The 22,096-nt window shown below is 40.6% G+C and overlaps 1 protein-coding gene across 9 annotated transcripts in view; it reads left to right on the forward strand.

The window, feature by feature from the left end:
• USP31 (ubiquitin specific peptidase 31) overlaps positions 1–22,096 on the forward strand; it is a 100,163-nt gene that overhangs the window by 5,553 nt on the left and 72,514 nt on the right. For 6 of the 9 annotated variants that reach the window (XM_042972336.1, XM_042972328.1, XM_007084162.3 and 3 more), the window contains 2 exons: positions 20,623–20,760; positions 21,992–22,080. In XM_042972336.1, the coding sequence (XP_042828270.1) occupies positions 20,623–20,760; positions 21,992–22,080 (227 nt within the window). Of the gene's footprint in view, positions 1–2,601; positions 3,017–15,268; positions 15,347–16,903; positions 17,373–20,622; positions 20,761–21,991; positions 22,081–22,096 lie in introns of those variants that run through there. The other 3 variants (XM_042972331.1, XM_042972333.1, XM_042972329.1) reach the window with 3 other exon arrangements.

The raw sequence follows: 22,096 nt of genomic DNA on the forward strand, positions 1-22,096 counted from the left end.
TTCACAGTGGTTCCCAAGGAGTATTCGGATTCGAGGGTGCCCCTTAAATTCATTTAAAAAGTAAGAAAAAAAATTGTGTAGGTCACATTTAGATTTGTGGCCAAGTATAAAGTATGTGTCTTCCTGATCAGTTCCCTTCTCTGTCCAGTGCTGTCACTTTTGTTGTAGCGAAGCTCCACATCTCTGAAGGAGAAGGGAGGTGACCGAATCGTCAAATTTTAGGCTTAGGGGGAGATGTGAATGGCCTCAGCCTTTCTGGATGAAGGGAATGCGGTTCCCCTGCTGGCTAGAGACCGAGAGAACAGAACCAGAGCTGTGCCTTCAGTCTTCATCACCTCTGCGTTGCTGATGCACACACCGAAGCACACCCGTGCTTCTGTTACCTTGTTTTTACAACCACTGAAATACAGTTCTCAACATAAAACATAAAGAGGTAGGGCGGGGTGTGCTGAAATGTATAATGTTCTCCCTCCACTAAGACTCTGGTGCTCAATCTTAGTGAAAATAAGGTAGCTGCAGCTAACGCTGTATACATGCCATTGCTTCTCAGACTTAGGCACTTTGGGAAGTCGGCCTTAAAAATAATCCTTTCAGACCACTTAATTGTGTATATAAACATGTCTACATCTTTTACATTGGTGGGCTCATGCTCCACATATAGTTCTGTAACTTGCTTTCCCCTATTCCCCTACCCATGGGTAGCATGGCTTTCCTTGTTTTTTGTTGATACATCCAAGCCCATCTCATTCTTTTTGGCAGTGGTATAGAAGCCCAATGGTGGGTGTTTAGGTAGTATAAAGTTTTTAATCATTATAGCCAATCCTTCAGTATACACCAAGTCTCATTTTCTAGAGACTGAGTCTTAGAAGTGGCACTGCTTAGTCAAAGGGAATTTAAATGTTGCATTTAAATTGTTGCTGCACATTGCTGGATTGCCCAGCAAAGAGTAGTAGAGGACAAGATTCTCTGACCCATCCATGGTGCATGCTAGGGCCTACCCCCGCTGACATGTGCTTCGTCTTATTAGTGACTGCCCTTGTTTGCCATTTTTTAAAATTATTTTCTTTTACAGGGTCAGTTTTTTTTTGGGGGGGAGGGGGCAGGACTATCCTGGCATTGTAGGATGTTTAGCAGTGTTCCAGTCCCCTACCCCAGGCATGACAATCAAAAATGTCTCCAGACATTGCCAAATGTCCCCTGGGGGGCAAAATTGCCCCAGTTGAGAACCCCTGATTTGGAGAGAAGGGGAAATAAATACAAATGAATGAGATGAGAAGGGCAAATTGTGGGTGGCCTTGAAAGTCTGTCACAACAGTTTAGCCTTGAGGCTGCAATCAGTAGTGTTTCAATATAGGCTTCTTGAGCTGTGCAGACACTAATTTGATGAAAAGGATGCTTTAGAAAAATGGGTCTGATGGTGAGCACAAATGAATCCAATGGAGGAGAAAGTAATTGCAGGAAAAGGACAATCATAAGTATGAACCGAGGAAAGGGTGAATCCAAGGGACATTTTGGAGGACATTATGACATTATTTGGGAGAGTCCAAGGGATGGAGTTGTAAACACCAAGGTTTCAGAACTGAGGTATGGAGAAAATCATGGGAATCATTTGATGGGAATGGAATAGTTGGAAAGGGGAAGTGGTTTGTGGAGCACAAGGGGCAGAAAAGATCATGCATTTAAATTGAACATGGGGTCAGTGATCATGGGATATTTAAGAAAGGGAGTCTTGATAGGAACTGTGGTGCAATTTGGGACCTGGTGTGTAGACTTGGATTCAGCTGCGTATTGTGTGAGCTGTCTCACATAATTGTATTTTTATCACTGGACAAGTTTAAGCAGAGTGTTGGGGGTGGTTTCTGAAGGAGCCACATAGCGCTGTAGTGGATTGGAGTGGATTCAGCTTATTTATTTCCTTTTCCTTGCCTTTTGTTCCTTTCCTCTGACTTTAGAGCATGTGTACAAAATCTATGTTTGAAGCAGAGTTGACAGTGTTTGGCAGCTTTATGGGTGTGTGAAGAGTGAATAAGAAGGAGGAACTGAACATAACTCAGAGGTACTGAAGCAGGGTGTGGTGGGATGGCACTGTTCAAGACCAGAAGCACAGAATGCAGAACAGTTCTGCAGGTGGGCGGGTAAATTCAGTTTTGGACAGGTCATACAGTATATAACATAAGAGTCCTAGGAAGACTTTTTTTTTAGTTAAATTTGTCGAATGTCTGTCATATATCAGGTACTGTGCAAAATGAATCGTTTGAGTTTTTGGTGACCCATGTAGAAAGGAGCTGCTCTTGGAATTATCTCTTTAAGTCAAGATACAGATGTAATAACACAGGTGCTTGTCCTGACTTACAGAGGCTTATTCTGAACTAATTGTTTTATGTCGTCCTTTGTGTGGCCTAAAGTTTTTAGTTTGACTCTGCTTTTGTTTTGTTATTAGAGTGTGGTTTGATGGATTTTTCCTGTCCCCCTCTATACACTTGTCACAATGAGGGGCTACTAAATAGGGCAGTGTTCACTGTTTGTGTAGTTCCCCACAGCTGTTTCCTATAGTAAAGACTCTGGAAAACAATGACCTCATGGTTTCCACAAAAAACCTTTTATATATAATAGTGGAAAAGAAATCATTGAAAGCTGGGTAATTTAAAGTTCTGTCCTCTGTAGCTTTTTCCCTCAAAAATACTCTTGTTTGCTCTGCTAATTAATCCTTCACTGGCTGTTCGTCAAATGACCTTTTATGTTTAACAAACAACATTTTTGCAGTGGAGCACATCGAGATATCTTGTCTTTCATCTGACTGTGATCTTTCTTCATTTAGAAATCATTGTTTTATGCCATGGACTGTGGCAGTTCCTAGAGGAATTGGCCAGTCACTGAACATCTGTTGCTTCTTCCCTCCGGTTGTTGAGCTTGGATGGTAGCAAACAATGTGACCACAAACAAACAGTTCAGGCATTAGAAGATTTCATGGGACTGGTTGGGAAGTGCCTTTGTTGCTTCCACTGCAAGAACTTCTGTAAGTGCATCACCGGCTCAGGAAATTCTTTGACTTGAATTCTTGGTTCTTTCTTTCTTTCTTTCTTTCTTTCTTTCTTTCTTTCTTTCTTTCTTTTTCTTTCTTTCTCTCCTCCTAAGTTTATGTTCATTCATTCATTCATTCATTCATTTATAGTGATCTCTACTCCCAACATGGGGCTTGAACTTGTGACCCTGAGATCAAGAGCCACATGCTCTTCTGACTGAGCCAGTCAGGTGCTCCTTGGTATTCTAATATTTAAAAAAAATTTTTTTAGGGGCGCCTGGGTGGCTCAGTCGGTTAAACGGCCGACTTCGGCTCAGGTCACGATCTCATGGTCCGTGGGTTCGAGCCCCGCGTCAGGCTCTGTGCTGACAGCTCGGAGCCTGGAGCCTGTTTCGGATTCTGTGTCTCCCTCTCTCTGACCCTCCCGTGCTCATGCTCTGTCTCTCTCTGTCTCAAAAATAAATAGATGTTAAAAAAAAAATTTTTTTTTTTAACATTTACTTATTTTTGAGAGACAGAGCATGAGCAGGGGAGGGGCAGAGAGAGAGGGAGACACAGAATCCGAAGCAGGCTCCAGGCTCCGAGCTGTCAGCACAGAGCCTGATGCGGGGCTCAAACTCACAAACTGCGAGTTCATGACCTGAGCTGAAGTCGGACGCTTAACTGACTGAGCCACCCAGGTGCCCCAGATATTCTAATATTTAAAAGCAAGACAGAGTCATCTGATTGATTCGAGAAACAGTAATAATCATAATGAAAATACCATTTATTTGTGTGGGGCCATATCACTTACAAAGCCATTTCTTGAACAATACCAGTTTGAACTGTGCAAGTCCACCTATATATTGAATTAAAAATACACACACACACGTGAAAAAATTTTGGGGATTTGTGGCAATTAAAGTTGCAGATGAACTATGTGGCCTAGAAATATAGGAAAACTTAAGTAGAAGTTAGGTATGTCATGAATGCATAAAATATATGTAGATGCTAGTCTGTGTTATCATTTACTGTCATAAAATATACACAAACCTATTATAAAAAGTTAAAATATATCAAAACTTAAGCACATAGAGTGTACGTGGCACCATTTATAGTCAAATGTAAACAAGTACAGACATGTAGTATTAAATCGTAGCTGTATGGAATTAACTGTAGTACATACTGTACTACCGGTAATATTTTCATGGCCACCTCCTGTTGGCTGTTGCGCTGAGCTCAAGTGTTGCCAGCATCCACTTAAAATGCCAAGTGACGCTAATCATCTCTGTGTGAGCATTTAGTCTATTCAGTAAGTTGTATATCACAATTAAAAGTGATCACTTGGCAGTTGTCACTATTAGTAGTTAAGTTTTGGGGGAGTCCACAGTTATACACAGATTTTTGACTGCATGGAGGGGAGTGCCCACATTGTTCAAGGGTCAACTGTACATTCATATAAATTTTTTCATTAAATCTTCACTACAGACCTGTGAAGAGGCATTGGTATTCCATTTTTGAAATTAGGATACTGGGATTCAGTGCTAGTAAGTAGCAGAGCCTTGCTTGGTTTTTACAAGGATTAAATGAAAAGGTACTAAGAGTTTAGTGTAGAAACTTGCACATAGTAACTATTCAGTAAACGGCAGATGGTGATAATGAAGGTAGTCATTCTAACTCTGGCCTCAAGTACCCTTCCCCATTTCTAAACTCTGTCTCTTCCAATGGCCAGTTTTTATTGCTGCCGGATTAATCTTAAAGTTTATCTGAGATTATATTATTTCTCTTCTCAAAAATTGCTTTTCCTTTTTCTTTTATATACAAAATATGGCATACATTTCTTAGCTTGGCATTTAAGCTTTTCCAGAAAAATGAAATAAAAGGCATACATAAAGCTAGCCCTGTTAAAAAAAAAATGGACTCAATAGACATAAAACTGTTAATTTGCTCTAAGTATTTCTGAATGCCAACTCTCAATTTTTGTACTTATCTTTTGTACTTACCAGTCCATGACTGGTGACAAAAAGTTCACAGACAGGCATCTCTCTGTGGATCACATTTTGAAGAGCGCTGCTATAGAGCTTCTTCCCAAAGTCTGATTTTGCCTGTTGTATTCCGGTAGTTTCAGTTAAAATGTTCTGTTCCCATACTTCCTGTAAAATGGTAGATTTAGAGACTTAATGAGACTCAGGTTTGAGGTTTCTCTCTCTCTCTCTCTCTCTTTTTTTTTTTTTTTTTGGTAGTGTTGTTAACTTCTATCAGGAAGCCTATAATGCTATAATGTCTGGTTGGGTCTCTTACTATGTTAGTAGACATTGATGATTATTCCTTGATCCATTAGTTCATTAAGGGTTGAAAAATGGTGATGTTATAATTTTAACATTCTTATTAGCTAGAACACTTCTGTAGCGACTCCTGCCCTCATCAATTACTTTGTTACCCCAACATAAATTTGGAGAAGAAAGGCAAGATAAATGGTTTAGGTTTTTTTCCCCTTTAATTTTGGTTTTCTTTTTTTTTTTTTAATTTTTTTTTTTTTAACGTTTATTTATTTTTGAGACAGAGAGAGACAGAGCATGAATGGGGGAGGGTCAGAGAGAGAGGGAGACACAGAATCTGAAACAGGCTCCAGGCTCTGAGCCATCAGCACAGAGCCTGACGCGGGGCTCGAACTCACAAACTGCGAGATCATGACCTGAGCCGAAGTCGGACGCTTAACCGACTGAGCCACCCAGGCGCCCCTAATTTTGGTTTTCAAAATAATTTCTTGATTTCCAAATGTGGTTAGTGAGTTTTTTGTTAAAACCATGTGAACTCATGGATTTAACTGTATATCTGATGTACTTCAGTTACAGTTGTTAGCCTAATTGATGCCCAAATTGTGCCATTTGTGTCCAGTAGAAGTGGCTCCTGAATCCTTCTGACATGATATTAGTAGTCTGTGATGTCAAACTAGAATCCAGGGAAGATATTCCGGCTCATCTTAACACATTTCCTGCCCCAGATCTGGGATCAGTCATTTCTTTAAGGATCCCTGGTTGCCTTTTTTGGCAAATGGCAGAGAGCCACAGTCTGGGCCCTAGGAGTGCATGTGGTTTCTTTGTCTTCTAAGTAGAAAGAGCTAAAAAATATGTAACTTCTTTTAAAGACATAAAAAATCATGAATTCTTACTGATAATTCCCTTTAAGGGTTTCAGGGTTTTTCTTTAACTCCTTGATCTTGCATCTGTTTCTCCTTTCTCCCAAGCTGAAAACCCTATTCCCAGCACAGTGTAATTTTTCATTGGCATTATCCTACAGTCCTCATAAGTCTCAGGATAATAATCCCAATACTACCACCAGTAGTATGTGTGCTTGAAAAATATTTAAGATTTATTTTTGGTATTTTTTTGTTTTGTCTGTAGGATATGGTCTACTAGGTCTGTATAATCAAATTATTAATATTTTTAAGTTTATTTATTTTGAGAGAGACAAAGCATTAATGGGGAGGAGCAGAGAGAGAGAAAGGGAGAGAGAATCCCAAGCAGGCTCTGCACTGTCAGCCTGGAGCCTCGAACCCACGAACCATGAGATGGTGACCTGAGCTGAGATCATGACCTGAGGTGAAATCAAGAGTTGGATGCTTAACAGATTGAGCCACCCAGGCGCCCCTCAAATTCCTATATTTTAAGGTCACTTGGAATAGTTCTCAGTGTGGCTTTGTCACCAACTAGGTACTTAAAATCATTTATTTCTTTTTGATTTTGAAGGATTACTTTTGAAAATTTAATTTTGTTGCATAATTATGTAAAAAATAAAATACATGGCCTGAAGTCAAATGTACAACATAAGATCTATTCAGAGAAGTCTGGTTTCTGTCTTTGATCTCTGTACCCTATTCTCTTTCTCCCTAAATTTTATGAATTATTCTTTTATTGTTTTAATATAAGCAAATTAATTTTCTTGCTTTGTGTGTATGTATATGTGTGTGTTGTGTGTATATTCATATTTTCTCTTATTTAGATAAATGGTAGCACATTATATAGCATTTTTTTCCTATAGCCTTTCCTGTAGGTAACATGAGTGCTTACCACATGCCCTGCACAGTTGATTATTTTATTTATTCCTTATAATAGTGTAAAGTAGGTACATAAATTATTATTTCTGTCTTACAGATGAAGAAACAGAGGCATCTCTACAGACTTTTAATTTTGTGGTTCTCTAAATTTCCCATAGTAACCGGTCCTGTCTTTTGTATGCATCTTTATGAGTGAGTGAACGGGCAGGAAATTAACTTCTGTATCTGCTTTACTTTGAGCAATGAGGGAGGAGGCAGGGAAAGGCTTGTGTTTAAACTGTGATAGAGGAGATTCAGCCTTTTCTTTGAGGTCCAGAGCTCTCTATAGCTGGGGAAGAATAACAGAACTGCTACTGACAAGAGGTGCTCCTAGTAATTCTAAAGATACATGAATTTGGAACATTCTTTAATCTTACCCAAAATAAGGGTCCCTTTGTAAGAGTGTAGTGACAACTTGGTAAATCTCCCTCGTTTTAGAGTCTAAAGAGAAGACAAACTCCTTTAAAAGCAGTAGCTCCTGGGAAATACCTACTAGTCAATATCAGGATTTTAATAGTGACAGGAAGGAAAGAAGAGAGTAGTTACGTTTCCCTACAGGCGGGGTGAGAGAAAGGAGCATTGGCATCTTTTTATCATCTATCCAGCGGGAGGAAGGGTTGGTTAGGTTGGAGACCTGTTGATTATTACCCTTTGAGGCTCTGTTGTGATGCCAGGCAGCTGGTTAGGCTGTTGTAACTGCCCGCACCCACTTCCTGGTGATACCCAACTCTGGTTCAGGCTTCAGGCTGTCAGTATCAGAGGATAGTGCCAGGAGGAGGGTGAGGGCAGCTAAGGGGCAGGTCTGCCCCTTCCCTTTTGAAAATCTGAACGAATGAGTTTTGAATACAGTGAGAATCCTGGAGCAACTGAGATCTTGGGCTGGTCACTGAGCCTCAGTTTCCTTACTTAACTTTTCATTGCTGTATGATACCAGCTTCACAGATCAAGGTGTTTGATAGCCATTGGTTCCTTTACACCTGAGTGATGGGAACATTTTAGCAGGAAAAACCAACCAGCTGGCTCACACATTCACTAGCCCAGCCTGTAAGAGCAAGCCTGGGACATAGGCTTTTGGTTGTCATGAATAACGCTGCTGTGAACATTCATGCACAAATTTTTGTGTGGACGTATGTTTTCATTTCTCTTGGGTATATGCCTGGGAGTGGGATTGCTGGGTCATATTATGACTCCACGTTTAACTTTTTGAGCGGTTGTCCAACTATTTTCCACAGTGGCTGCGCCATTTTACATTCATACCAGCAATGCATGAGTATTTCAGTTTCTCCACATCTTTGGCAACACTTGTTACTGTCTGTCTTTTATTAAAGCCATCCTAGGGGCTCCTGGCTGGCTCAGTCAGTAGAACCTCCGACTCTTGATCTCAGGGTTGTAAGTTCAAGCCCCACATTGGGCATAGAGCCTGTTAAAAAAAGCAAAATGAAATAATGCAATCCTAGTGAATGTGAAGTGGTATTTCACTGTGTGGTTTTTTGTTTTTAGTGACATCTTTTTTCTTGTCTTGTCTTGTCTTTTCTTTTCTTTTCTTTTCTTTTCTTTTCTTTTCTTTTCTTTTCTTTTCTTTTCTTTTCTTTTCTTTTCTTTTCTAACTCTACCCCTGACATGGGGCTGAAACTCACAACAACCCTGCACATTAAGAGTCACGTACTCCACCAACTAAGCCAGTCAGGCACCCCTCATTGTGTTTTTGGTTTGCGTTAAATATGTGTCTGGTTTCTTCTGCTTAAGTTCATTATGAGATGAAATCTATTTTGGTAAGAGTGTTACCCAAGTTATTGTAGAAAACTTAGAAAATATGTAAAAGGTTGAAGGTGGAAAATTGAGGGGCACCTAGGTGGCTCAGTTGGTTAAGCATCTGACTCTTAGTCTCTTTCGGTTCAGGTCATGATCTCACAGTTCATGGGTTCGAGACCTGCATTGGACTCTGTGCTAACGGCTTGAAGCCTGCTTGGGATTCTGTCTCCCTCTCTCTCTGCCCCTCCCCTGCTCGCGCTCTCTTTCTCTCTCCCTCTCTCTTTCTCTGTCTCTCAAAAATAATAAATAAATAAACATTAAAAAAAAGAAAATTGAAAATGTATATAAGTTATTTGGTATATTACTCTCTTGCCTTTTTCCCCCTCTGGATGTGTTTTAACATAATTGATATCAAACTGTATATACACTTTTACATCATGTGATTTTCATTTCATATTGTATTATGATTAATTTTGTCACAAAACTCCAGATCATTGTATGAAGGTATATGTTGACCTATTTTTGGATGTTTCTGATTGTTGTGATGAATAATTTTTACATAAATCTTTTACTTTTTTTTTTTACAAGCAGAAAATGGTGATTATTCATAACATATGAATTCTTAGAATCAGTGAGAAAACTACAGTTACTTTTGATTATTTCTTTAGCATATACTCTGTGAAATTCCTGGGTCAATGCTTATTTATTTTGAAGATCCTTAAGTTACATTGTTACCTTATTTTATAAGGTTGTGCCATTAGCAGTGTGTAAGAATGTCTGTTGTACCCCACTGTTGCAAAATAGAAATCTTTAAGTTGATAAATAGAAAATAGCATTTTATTGTTTTAATTTTGATGTCTTCAATTACTAGTGAGGTAGGACAGCTTCATCTGTTCTTTAAAGTGGAAGTGTACCCATATGATAGCAACGTTTTTTATTTTTTTATTTTTTATTTTTTATTATTATTTTTTTTTAACATTTATTTATTTTTGAGACAGAGAGAGAGCATGAACGGGGGAGGGTCAGAGAGAGGGAGACACAGAATCTGAAACAGGCTCCAGGCTCTGAGCTGTCAGCACAGAGCCCGATGTGGAGCTTGAACCCACGGACCGCGAGATCATGACCTGAGCCGAAGTCGGGCGCTTAACCAACTGAGCCACCCAGGAGCCCCTCAACGTTTTGATAACTTAGGGAGTTACCCTGTTTTGATTTCGCAGACTTCCCTTTGTTTTCTGTGTATTCACACGCTCTTCCATTTAGCCTTCCCCTTCTACCGTCAGATGACCAAGGCCTGAACCAACTAGAATTGGTCAGGTCAGACCAGGCTGAGGCTGGGAAGGTTCTAAATTGTACTTTGTTAGGGAAAACCTAGAGGCAGAATGAGTCCCTATGCTGGTTTTTATGCAATCTGATTTTCATGATGAGAGTTGAAAGAACTGGCAGAGGCCAGGATTGATTTGGAGACCATACCTGTCTGCCGCTCAGGAGTCAACCTGGCTTGACTTTCAGGCCTACACAGTGTTGGGTGTGGAGAAGTGACATGGCAGGCCCATGACTTGAAAACATCGTCAGCCAGCTAAGATATAATTGGGTTGATGGCATTCGGGTTTATGGCAATATGAACACATAATTTGTAGTGAAACTTGCTGGATCTGTTTTGAATGATACCTCTTGGTTACTACTAGTTGATGTTTCAGTTATCAAAATGCAGTAACAATAATACTTCAAAACAAGATTATTTGCAGAGTATTTTGGATAACTTTATAAAACTGACTGTTTAGTCAGAAACATTTCAGGGGGCGCCTGGGTGGCACAGTCGGTTAAGGTCCGACTTTTGATTTCGGCTCAGGTCATGATCTCACGGTTCTTGGTTTTGAGCCCCACATTGGGGTCTGCTGGCGGCACGGAGCCTGCTTGGGAGTCTCTCTCTTTCTCCCTCTCTCCGACCCCCGCCCCCACTGTCTCTGTCTCTCTGAAAATAAACTTAAAAAACAAAAATTAAAAACCTGAGATCTGTTTATCACCAGATACTAATATATTCAGAATCAAGAGGATGCATGCTTTGTCTCTTTGTGTATAATTACATACATACATACACACGCAGATTATGTAAGAAATATATGCATGTTTAGCTTCGGCATAATTCAAGGCTTGACCTTATGTGTTCCCTACTTCTTGTCTCTCTCACCCTGTTCCACCTCCAAGGGGGTACAGGGCACTTCACTTCCACCCCAAAGAGCAGTGCCACTCAACCAAGAATTTTGGCCCCTGGGCTGGTGAGCAGTGCCACGTGCTGAGTTTATAAGCCAAGCCTATGTTCCTCCTCTGCTTCTGTCCACTTGATCAGGAAGCTGATCCTGGGCTGTCTTTTTCTCTTCCTAGGGCTAAGCTTTCACCTCCTACCTGGCAAGCCAGGGTGGCTTAAAAGGGCCCTTGGTCGGTGTCTGTAGACGTAAACTCTTTTCCTGTCTCTTTGCGCCAATTTTCTTTGATGCTAGCCGCTGTCACTTTTTTCCTCCAGTGATAAGATCCAAAGATTGGTATGGGTTTGAGTTTAGGATTACGCTAGGCAGAAAACTGCTTTGAGGCTCCTTAGGTCTGTCTATTAGAGAAAAAAGAAATTCTCAGCATAGTACAGTCTGATTCACTGGGATTTGGGGCCAAAGCCGTAACTACAAATAAGGTACATATCTGTGTTTTGCCAGCCCCATCTTCTGTGCAGAAGATTTGGGTTCCCTGGCCAAAATACCGGGGTGTGCTCTTGTAAGATCCCCTTAAGTTCCACCTGGTCGACCTGGTCGTTGTTACCAGCAAAATCATTTTAGAAAACATCAGAAATATGGAAACATATAAGGAAGAAAGGGATATAGATCACCTAAAATTTGCCATTCTGAGGCAATGACTGTTAATGTCTTGGTGTATATTTTGAAGGATAAAAGACAAAAAGGTCTTTAAAAATGTATCTTAAAAGTTTGAAATCATGTTCATATGTATGTAGTTTTGCATCTTCTTTTCACTTAATTGTGTTATATATTTCTCAATGATTTTAAAACTTTATAAAATTCCATTGTAGAAAAAAATAATTTCTTAGGTATTTTTTAAAGTTTTTTTTAACGTTTATTCATTTTTGAGAAACAAAGGGCGTGAGTGGGGGAGGGGCAGAGAGAGAGGGAGACCCAGAATCTGAAGTAGGCTCTGGGCTCTGAGCTGTCAGCACAGAGCCTGATATGGGGCTGGAACCCATGAACCATGAGATCATGACCTGAACTGAAGTCAGACACTCAACCAACTGAGCCATCCAGGCACTCCTGTAGTTTCTTAGATATTTAGATGAATTTTCTAGTTTTTCTGTTTTGGCTTAAAAAAAATTAAGATATAATTAGTTTTATTAAATAATTCATGAATCAAGCAGGATCCCATCTAGCAAGTAGAGGGGGTTCCAAGATATCTGTTTCGACTTTTAACTGTTGAAGATTATTACACTCCCATATGATGATGGCCTTTTGGGTAAATTGGGACTAGATGTATGCTTTTTTTTTTTTTTTTTTACTGTATTGTTAGCCAAAATTTCCCCCTTCCTCTAAAAAACAAAAACAAAAAACCCACAAACTTTTTAAAAGGCTTTATTTTATTGTGGCTGGCAAGAATCTTAGAAATATGTTGGATAATGACAGACCAAAAAGAAGATACTCCTGAGTTACTTAAATTACTTGATTAGAGACATAAACACATTTTGGCGACCTGAGCTGACTTTAACCTTGGAGTTGGCTAGGCTTGGCCACTTGGGGTGTGCTGGAAAGGATGGACTGGATCGGAATTTATCGCCACCAGCAGAACAGCTTGAGCATTTTAAGGTGAAAGCACTCCCCTTTACACTTTTTGATGAGAGACAGATGTAGTTCTCCAGAGCCAGATTGTTGTCTCTCTATTGTTTGCTTTCTCTAGCATCCTGGGACACTCAGGCAGGACATAGTTCTTCACATGCTGCAACTTGATCTTCTGACATAGTCCAAATTCCTCCTTACCCCTCAAATAATAACATTTCAATTAGATAAGCTCCATTTTTATTTCTGGGTCATATTTCAGTCATAGGAAAAATGCAAATTACAACAAAACAAACACCGATTAACAAGGATTTATTTAAAAGCAAATAAACTCCCAGAAGCCTCAGGCTTGGTACAGCTGTAGTTCAGTTTCTAACATATGTTTTATGTCTGCATTGAGAAATGCCATACCGAATGACCAAGCCCTGTATGATCCTGAGTCATATAAGGAAAAAAATCATTTATTGAAGGATTATGGACAAAAATGCCTTAAGGCTGTTTTAATTAGAGGAGGTTGAAGAATGGTGTAACTTTGGACAAGTTATTTCACTTTTTCTGAGCCCAAGTTTTTTTGTTTGTAAATAATGGTAATAATACTTAACAAAATAGGGAATTTTGGGGGATTAATTTTATAAGAAATAACATCTATAAATAGTCTAATGCCTGATACTTTATAGGCACTCAATTATTAACTGCCATTACTCTTACTGTTTGTTTCATGTATTGTATTTGCTAGATATTGGGGAAATAATATTGAATAAGACCTTCTTGATCACTGTCTAGTGGTGGAGGCAGATGGATTATATGTTCTAGTGATACAAATACAGCATAGTGTAATAAGTGATATAATATAGTTATGACAAGAGCCTCCTGTAAATTTTAGTGCCTTTGGAAGTGAAACTTCAAGGCTTTTCCACTGTGACCATGTTCTTTCTGTCTTGGCTTCACATAGAAATAGAATTTTTAAAAAAAAATCACACTTCAAAAAAATTAGCAATGATCAGGTCCCACTGTAGATAATTAAATCAGTATCTCTGGGCTGCTCCCAGTTCGTTGTTTTGTTGTTGTTGTTTTTTTAATTTCCCTTGATGATTCTAATGTGCAGCCAGGGGTCAAGAGCCAGTGCTTTTCTTTCTCTTTGACATTTTCCAGGCTTCTATAGGATAATTCCTTTCTTTTTTCTTGACTTTTGCAGCTTAAATAATAGAAGCTGTGTAGAGTTTAAGAGTTTATAAAATGCTTTTATAAAACTTTTTTATGAAATACTTTTATAGAGTTTGTAAAATAAATCTCATTAAAGCTTCACAGTAATTCTTTTAGAAAAGTATTCTCACCCCCATTTTACAGAAAAGTTAGCTGAGGCTCAGAGAAACCACACATGAAGTAAAAGGTGGTGGAAAGAGGACTTGAACCCAGGTATTCAGAATCTAGTCTTTCTGTTTCTGTTGCATTTCTAGTGGAAACTTCCAGCCACTGTTTATACACTTGGGGGGGCTTCTCTTGCTGCTGTATTTTCTACCTTAGTATAGCGTTAGGATCTGTTGTGACACGTTTGCTCATTGTTCATCTGAATGAACCACTTGGGGTTCCATTTGTTTTTCTCCCTATCATCCCATCTCTAATACTCTTGACCCTACTTCCACCTTACTTGTAATTTTTTGAAATGCAGTAACCATTTCTTAACATTCTTATTATAGCGTTTTTTTTTTTAAAGAGAAGATATATACCCTTTTCTAGTCTCTATTTCAGCAATGAGTCTCTGCCACCAAGTCTTTATGGTACATGTGAGTCTGTTTAATATCCAAATCTAATCTTTTAACAGTGCAGATATCTCTTGCTGTCCAAATCTGTTTAATTCCTGAGTCTGAATCATGAGAACTTGTATACAAGGAACAGCTATACTTAAGTCACCCTTGTTAGGCCCTTCTGTCTGGAACGATGAAGGAGCTCTGTACCCGAAATAACTCCCTTTCCCCTGTGGTCAAACATGGACACACAAACAGGCTGTGTGTGGCATTCTCTACTATTCTCATTGAGTTGTCTTTCCATCTTGGATGGAAGCTCCTTTCCTGTTGTTTCTTTTCTTTTTTGTCTCTGTCCTCTCCCACCCAGCTCCCCGCTCCATCCTACCAAGGAAGGAGAGTAAGGGAATGCATTTGAGGAATGGGAGTGGAGGGCATTCGAGTCATAGGGAAAGTATGTGTGAAAGTCTGGAGGCTTTACAGTCTCTTTCAGGGGTCTGTTGTTGCCACGGCTGGCTAATACTGGCTAATACTGAGGGCCTCTCGGCCTAACTTGGTTACGTGGAAAGACTTCCCCACCAGAGGTGAAGATAAGGAGCAAAGAATGGATTCAGGACACAGGGAACTCTGAGCATGGCTGCATTCTGTACCCTGGTATGGAACTCTGTTGTATGGGCACTCTCTATCACTGTTTTTCATGGGTCATGTCTGGTTTTGCAGTATTCATCCATTTGCACCAATTTCATCCCTTATGTTTTGGTTAATTATTCTTCATCAACTTAGTAGTTGTCCATAAAGTCAGATTCAAAAGATGGAACTTTTCTCAAGACAAGTGTTAGTCTGTTCTTTCCAGCACAGTCCAGAAACCAAATTTCACTTTTAGATGCCATCTCTGAACTCATCTGTTCACATCTCATCTTTCTCTTAACATGTAAGTACTGTTGTCCTCCCAAGTTCTTCTGCTTCTTACCCAGAATCACTGGAAATAAATTCTCCTTTTCTTCTGGCATAGAATCATGGAAGGTGGGTGATAATTTGGTTTGGTGAGTTTTGGCAAGCTACCTTTTCCCCGAAAGGGTAAACCCAGCTCCTGATCAAATCAATACCGCCATGTCCCTTCCCCATGCTTTGTTGTCTTCTTCCTGGGATCAGATAAAGTGTGTCTTGAACCAGTTTCTCTCTTTTCCCTGGAGCCCAGGATTCTGCTGCTTCTGTACTAGGGCTCTACAGAAAGAAAGAAAGAACCTCATGTCTGATTTTACCGTTCCAGGTAGAGAGATTTAATTCTTTTTCTTTCCTGGGCCATGCTTCCAGCTCCTTTTTTTTTTTTTTTTTTCTTTGTAAGGGGAAAAAAAGCTCTCTTAAGGTTTTATTAAAACCTTAAGGTTTTATTTGAAGGGTAAAGAGAAATTTTATGAAACTTGAAAGCTCTACAAATTTGTTTAACCTTTATTGTTTAGCAACTGGAAGTTAAGGATCACCCTAACTGAAAGGAAAATTGGAGTGATGGTCAAATTTATTCATAGTAGGATGTATAGGATTTAAACCAATAGGATAGTTAATGTTTTTCCAAATAAATACCATACCCCCATTCTATAAAGTAGACATAAATATGCAAGGTTGATTTTAAGAAGGCTCATATTTGGGGCACCTGGCTGACTCAGTCCATGGAGCATGCAACTCTTGATTTCAGGAGGCCCACATTGGGTGTAGAGATTACTTAAAAATAAACATTAAAAAAAAAGGCTCATATTTATTTTTCATAGAAGTGACAAATTTAAATTCTCAGATTGTAGCAATGTTCCTATTTATAGATGACCTATTCCAGCGATAATGAACTTTTTTTAAAACTGCAAAAACACAAAAGGATTGATTTTAGGACATAAATAAAAATAAACTAAGGTTTAATTATGCAAAAAATCATAAAAGGCAAACCAAAGCAATGTCAGATGAGACCCAAAGCAAAAATCAAATCGCTTGTTGGGACTCTGGGGGAAGAGCTTAGGTGAAGATTTGGGACACCAGGGGTGTCATCGATGGCCAACTCAGCTGCTTCGCTTTATATATAAATCAGGAATCAGTGGTTCTGTGACAAGCAGTGGTTTGTGGCGGAGCCAGAGATCCAGCCCAGGTTTCTTGATTCCCACTATTTTTCCTTTTTTTAAAAAAAATTTTTTAATGTTTATTTATTTTTGAGAGAGAGACAGAGCACAAGCAGGTGAGGGGCAGAGGGAGAGGGAGACACAGAATCCAAAGCAGGTTCTGGCTCTGATTGTCAGCACAGATCCAGATGCGGGGCTCAAACTCACAAACTTTGAGATTGTGACCTGAGCCAAAGTCGGATGCTTAACCTACTGAGTATAGGATTGCCCCCAGGTGCCCCTCCACTATTTTTCCTTCTTGGCTCCCACTTTTTTTTTTTTTTTTCTGTAACACACACTAAAGGATGGTTATTAGATTATTCTGTTTTGTTTTGTCTTGGTAGGAAGTAAAATAAATAGTCCCTTGGGTCTCTGCAGTGGGAATAAGTCACCATTGTGAAGGAGGCAAAGGGGCAGAAAAAGGATCCTTTGGGTTAGTGTGTGTGTTCAGCGAGGTTCCCTGTAAAACAGTCTGTGATGTAGGGATTTAGGGTGAGGTTGACCCAGAGTAGTTTTTGCCCTAGTTACAGTGGTTGTGGAAGTCCTGTTGCCTGTGGAGTCGTGCCTAACAAAAATCTTGTTGAGCAGCCTCTGTACGGCACCTTATACACCGCGATTGACAGTTAAGCGCCAGATGAGCTGAAGTGATAGCGGCAGGAATCATAAATCAGTCTTAACTGTACATCATCCCTGCTCCGAAATGTGACGGACACTGGGCATGAGGTGTCTGCTGTGACACAAATGAAGAGCCTGATTTCAGTTCATTTGTTTCTTAGGATCATGCATATGCTGAGAAATCCCTCACCCCCACTGGAGGTAAATACGGGAGAGGGTTCCCAGGCCAGACACTTGCTATGCTTCAGGCAGTTTGTGTGCCCAGCAACATGCCATGACATTTGTCATTAACCTTGCCACACCTGAGACTTCCTCTTGGCAGTTGTCCTTTGCTTCTTCCAAAAAGGAACAACACAACAAACAGAAACAAAGGTTCCCTGCTTTGCTGTCTATAACTTCTCAATCCGTAACCATCGTTACCTCCTCCCCTTCTGTGTCTCCCACCTCCTGTTAAAGGCGCTTCTCTACTTCTTTTCTGAATCCCACCTTCGCCTCTCACTGGAGAATCCTCTTTCTGCTGTGTCTCCCTTCTGTTAGCTCCTTCTCTCAGTGCGTTAAGTCCCTCTGCCCTGTAAGCCCCTCAACGGGCAGGGCATCTTTCCTCTTCCCTTTTATAACCGAGCCTCTCGCATATGAAGGGTGGTCTTCTTGCAGTCATTCAGTTTCCTTACCTTTTCTTCCCTCCCACCCTCTCTGGTCAGTATTCTGCATCACTGAAATTGCAGTCAGCCTCTTAACTTGCCCTTCCCAGGGACCATGTCAGTGCCCTGCTTGGCTTGCCTGCGGTAGTTTACATCACTGCCTCCGTCTCTGGTTCTCCTGGCCACTCTTATCTTCCTTGGCTTCTGTATTGTGACTTGTCCCTTCTGTGCTAGCATTCTTCAAGATCCTAGTTGCCTCCTTTTCTGCTTTTTTTCCCTCCATGTTCATACGGAAGGTGAATGCCTCTCCGATTTAACTTGGCAGCTCAGTTCTCTTTCCTGAGCACCAGACTTCACCTCACCGGCGATCATTTAGGTACCTCAGATTCACCATATATGAAGCTCTGCTGTCCCCCATCTCTTCCTCTGTTCCTGATCTCATTGTCTACCTAGACTAGAAACTAAAAACCTTGGTGTTGTCCATCATTTCTTCTTTGTGTCCCTTAATAATAGTATCACCAGTCACTTGTTTCTCTTCCATCCTGAGTTGGCCACACCATCAACAGTGCTGCTGGTGCTAATGTTTTTTGTTTGTTAGCTTGTTTGTTTTTGGCCTATTTTTCTTTACTGTGAAATCCTCTCTTCTATAGCTCACATTCTCCCACTGTGCACACCAATGGCTCCAGCTTTGGTTCTCCTAAATGAGTGCATAAGGCCACAAGCCAGACTATTTCAAGATGAGGTAAGGTGTCAGGTATAAAATGCTATGGGAAGATTGAGGAAGGTGAAGACCAAGAAAGGAAATACTGAATTTGACGATTCAGGTGGCATCTGACCATGGGGGAAGCACTGTAGTATAGTAAAGACTTCCCACACCCATTTCTCCTTTTGTGTACCTTTTTCCGAGGTAGCATTCAAGTGGCATCTTTCTAGTCACTGAAACCTTGTTTATTGTCAGGGTTCTTCCTCTCCTTTGCTGCCTTTGGCCAGTTAGTAAATTTTGCCAATTGACACCTCAGTATTCCCTCTCATTCATGTCCCTTTGATTTTTTCCTCCTTTAGTTTGAATCTTTGTAAATCATCATTTTGTTACCATTCACATCTAATTGATCATCAGGGTGTGATGGTTCTTCCTCATTATCAAGTTGTAAGTCTGTCCCTTGTTTTCTTTTCTTTTTTAAAATAGTTTATTTTTAAGTAATCTCCACACCCAGTGTGGGACTCAAACCCACAACCCCTAGATCAAGGGTTGCACTCTCCACCAACTGAGCCAACCAGGCACCGCCCCCCACCCCGCCCATAATCATCTTAATTGGAAAATGCGGTAGACAGTTTCAGTTCTTTGTCCTACTCTATCACTCTTAACGCTGTTGATCACTCTCTCCTTCATAACCCTTTTCTCTTGACTCTTGTGACTATTCTCCTGATTTTCTTGCCATATCTTTGGTGGCCTTCTCTTGGTCTCCTTTGAGGGCCCCCAAATATAGTGTCCTCTGGATTATTCTGTCTTCTGGCTTGATCTCTCATGACTATGTCTGGGCAGTCTCAGCTGTACTCATGATTTCAACTACCCCCCCCCCCCCCCCCGCCATCTGTTGACTTCCAAATTTTTGTCCTTAGCACACACTCTTCCACCAGGCCCCAGATCTGTAGTTTTCAGTTGTTTACCAGGTACTTCTACTTGGAGGTTCCACAGAACTTTAAATGCAGTCCTCTTCCCCAGACTTCTTTTTTCATTTTATCCTGATGAGGGGTACCATCGGTTACCCATATTCAGAGAAGACACCTTGGTGACTTTAATGCCTCCTTTCTCACTCTCCCCATTCATTAGGTCACAAATCCTATGGAGTCTACTGCCTAAATTCCTAAATCTCTCAAGTCTGCCTTCACATTTCTGTTCTCACTGCCTTAGCTTGGACCCTCATTATTTCTTGCCTCATCAGCTCATTTGTCTTCTAACTGCCCTCCCTTTGTGCGGTTGTGTCCCCTTCTTCCTCCATACTTCCAAATCCCATACTCAGAGCTGAAAGTTGAGTGCTTATTACCTCACACACAAAATATCGTGCATGCATTCTCACTAACCATCACACTAAACCATTATTCTCCCTTTTACTTTGGAAGAGAGTAGATCCAGGCTTCACAAATACAAGTGGTGGGGCAGAAATTTGAACCCAGGTTCTTTGCTCCAGAGCCATGATCTTAATTAACCAGTTCACCGAGAACCTTTCACCAGCCCCCATGCCCCCACCCCCGCTCCTTTCCATATTCTAGTGTTCGGAAGCAAGTCACTACTCAAGGTAGGAGGTTAAGGTCCAACTCCTAGAGGGGGAAGTACTGACATTAATTATTTGGAATTCTATAAAGAAGATTTATCTAGTCCCCTTACTTATTTATTCACTCAGTCATTTATATTTTGTAGATGTGTTTATTTTATCCTTTGGTTTATGATTCAATGCTGTGTTACTTATTTAACCAGTTCTTGTTTTTAAATGTTCAAGTTATTACCATTTTTTTTGCTATTATAAAGCCTGACGAATAAATATTTTCTTAGAAGTCTTGGCATGCTGTTTTCATGGTTTCCTTTAGATCTATTTCTCAAAGTAGGATTGTTGGGTAGGTGCATTTAAGTTTTCTGTACATGTTTCTGGGGGTGGGGTTTTTACATTAAGCATCTGTTTTTATATTGCTGTCTTTCTAGGAAGTACTCTGTAACACCCTTGAGATCTTGCATCCTTCTTTGGGATTATAAATAGTTCATCTTTAAACCCATGAATTCACGACTATTCATGCTGATTTATTTACCTGTGTAGAGTATTGTGTCAAAGAACGCACTGCAATATCGGGGAAATTCCCAGCATGATGCCCAGGAGTTTCTGCTGTGGCTTTTGGACCGAGTTCATGAGGACCTCAATCATGCTGTGAAGCAGAGCGGCCAGCCTCCTCTGAAGGTGAGGGTGCGCACCCTGCTGGGGCAGCCAGGGAGCAGTGAGCAGGGTAACCTCCACTGAGGAGTTGTTGCAGTTTGCATTTAGTTAATGTAGCGAAATAGACTAAGCTCCAGGTGAGTATAAAATTCAGGGATACTTAGAGGATTTTCCCCACGTTTATTGCTGTGCTGGCAGCATAAGATACGAGAGATACCGTCTCTAAGGAACTTAGAGTCTAATGAGAGGGGACATAATTGCATGTATGACTAGCTTTAGACTACAGCCGAGTGATTCCAGTTCACTAAGCTGTTTTTAAAGCAGGAATTTGCTTTCTTTTCCAATGACACACATACCCTTATAGATCACTGAGATGAATACATAGGTGAAAAGGAAATGGGTGGATGTCTTTGCTGTTTCGGTTGGGTTTGGGTATAGAAACTGAACCTCTAGAATAACATTCTTATTAAGACACAGTGATACATTCTCAATTTTTATGATGCAGCCTTAATATGATGGAAAACTGATTTATATACTAGAAATAGTTAAGACCAAAGAGTTGCTTTTCTCTTGCCACCTTTAAAGTTTTTGTTAATTCTGCTCTGTGCCTCAAAATTTCAGTCTATGGTTCTGGTAAGGCGTCAAGATATTCTGATTCAGGGTCCTTCTGTGCCTGCACACTCTGTACTAACATATGACCATGTGCTTGTGGCTGGCTCTCCCACCAGATTGAGACATACTCAAGGTCAGGCACTGTGTCTTATTTATCTTTGTGTCCTAATGGCCTTGCAGGGCTCTCTGCACGTGGCAGCAGGTGTTCGGTGACTCTTTGTCAGGTGGATGGACGTGAAAAGGCTAACTAAGTATATGCAGTAGAGGGACTGGGCACCAAAGTGAGTGGTGCGGTCGGCAGGGGCTGTAGCTTGAGGGCACAGTGGTTGGGGTTATTTCCTGCAAGAGGCTGCAGGGAGACCTTGAGAGTTGGAGATTGAAGCACCCTGCAAAAGGACTGCCCAGCTGCTGGGTGGGGCGGAGAGACCGGCACAGGCACGGTGTGTGGGAGAGCCTGTGGGGAGAGGAGTCCTCGTGACCCCCGTCCTGGCAGCTGCGTTCCAGTGCCTTTAGCACATGCTTTTCACTGGCACCTCTGCACAGCTTGTAAAGGAAGTGAAGGCCATTTGTGACAGTTTCACGTTCACCTTCAATCAAGAGTTGGTACTTCTAATCTGTGAAATTGTACTTTCCCTTTTTTTAGCCACCGTCAGAGACTGATATGATGCCCGAGGGACCATCTTTTCCTGTCTGTAGCACTTTTGTACAAGAACTTTTTCAAGCCCAGTACAGGTATGGGCATATCAAA

This window comes from Panthera tigris, chromosome E3 (genome assembly GCF_018350195.1).
Source record: "Panthera tigris isolate Pti1 chromosome E3, P.tigris_Pti1_mat1.1, whole genome shotgun sequence".
NCBI lineage: Eukaryota > Metazoa > Chordata > Mammalia > Carnivora > Felidae > Panthera > Panthera tigris.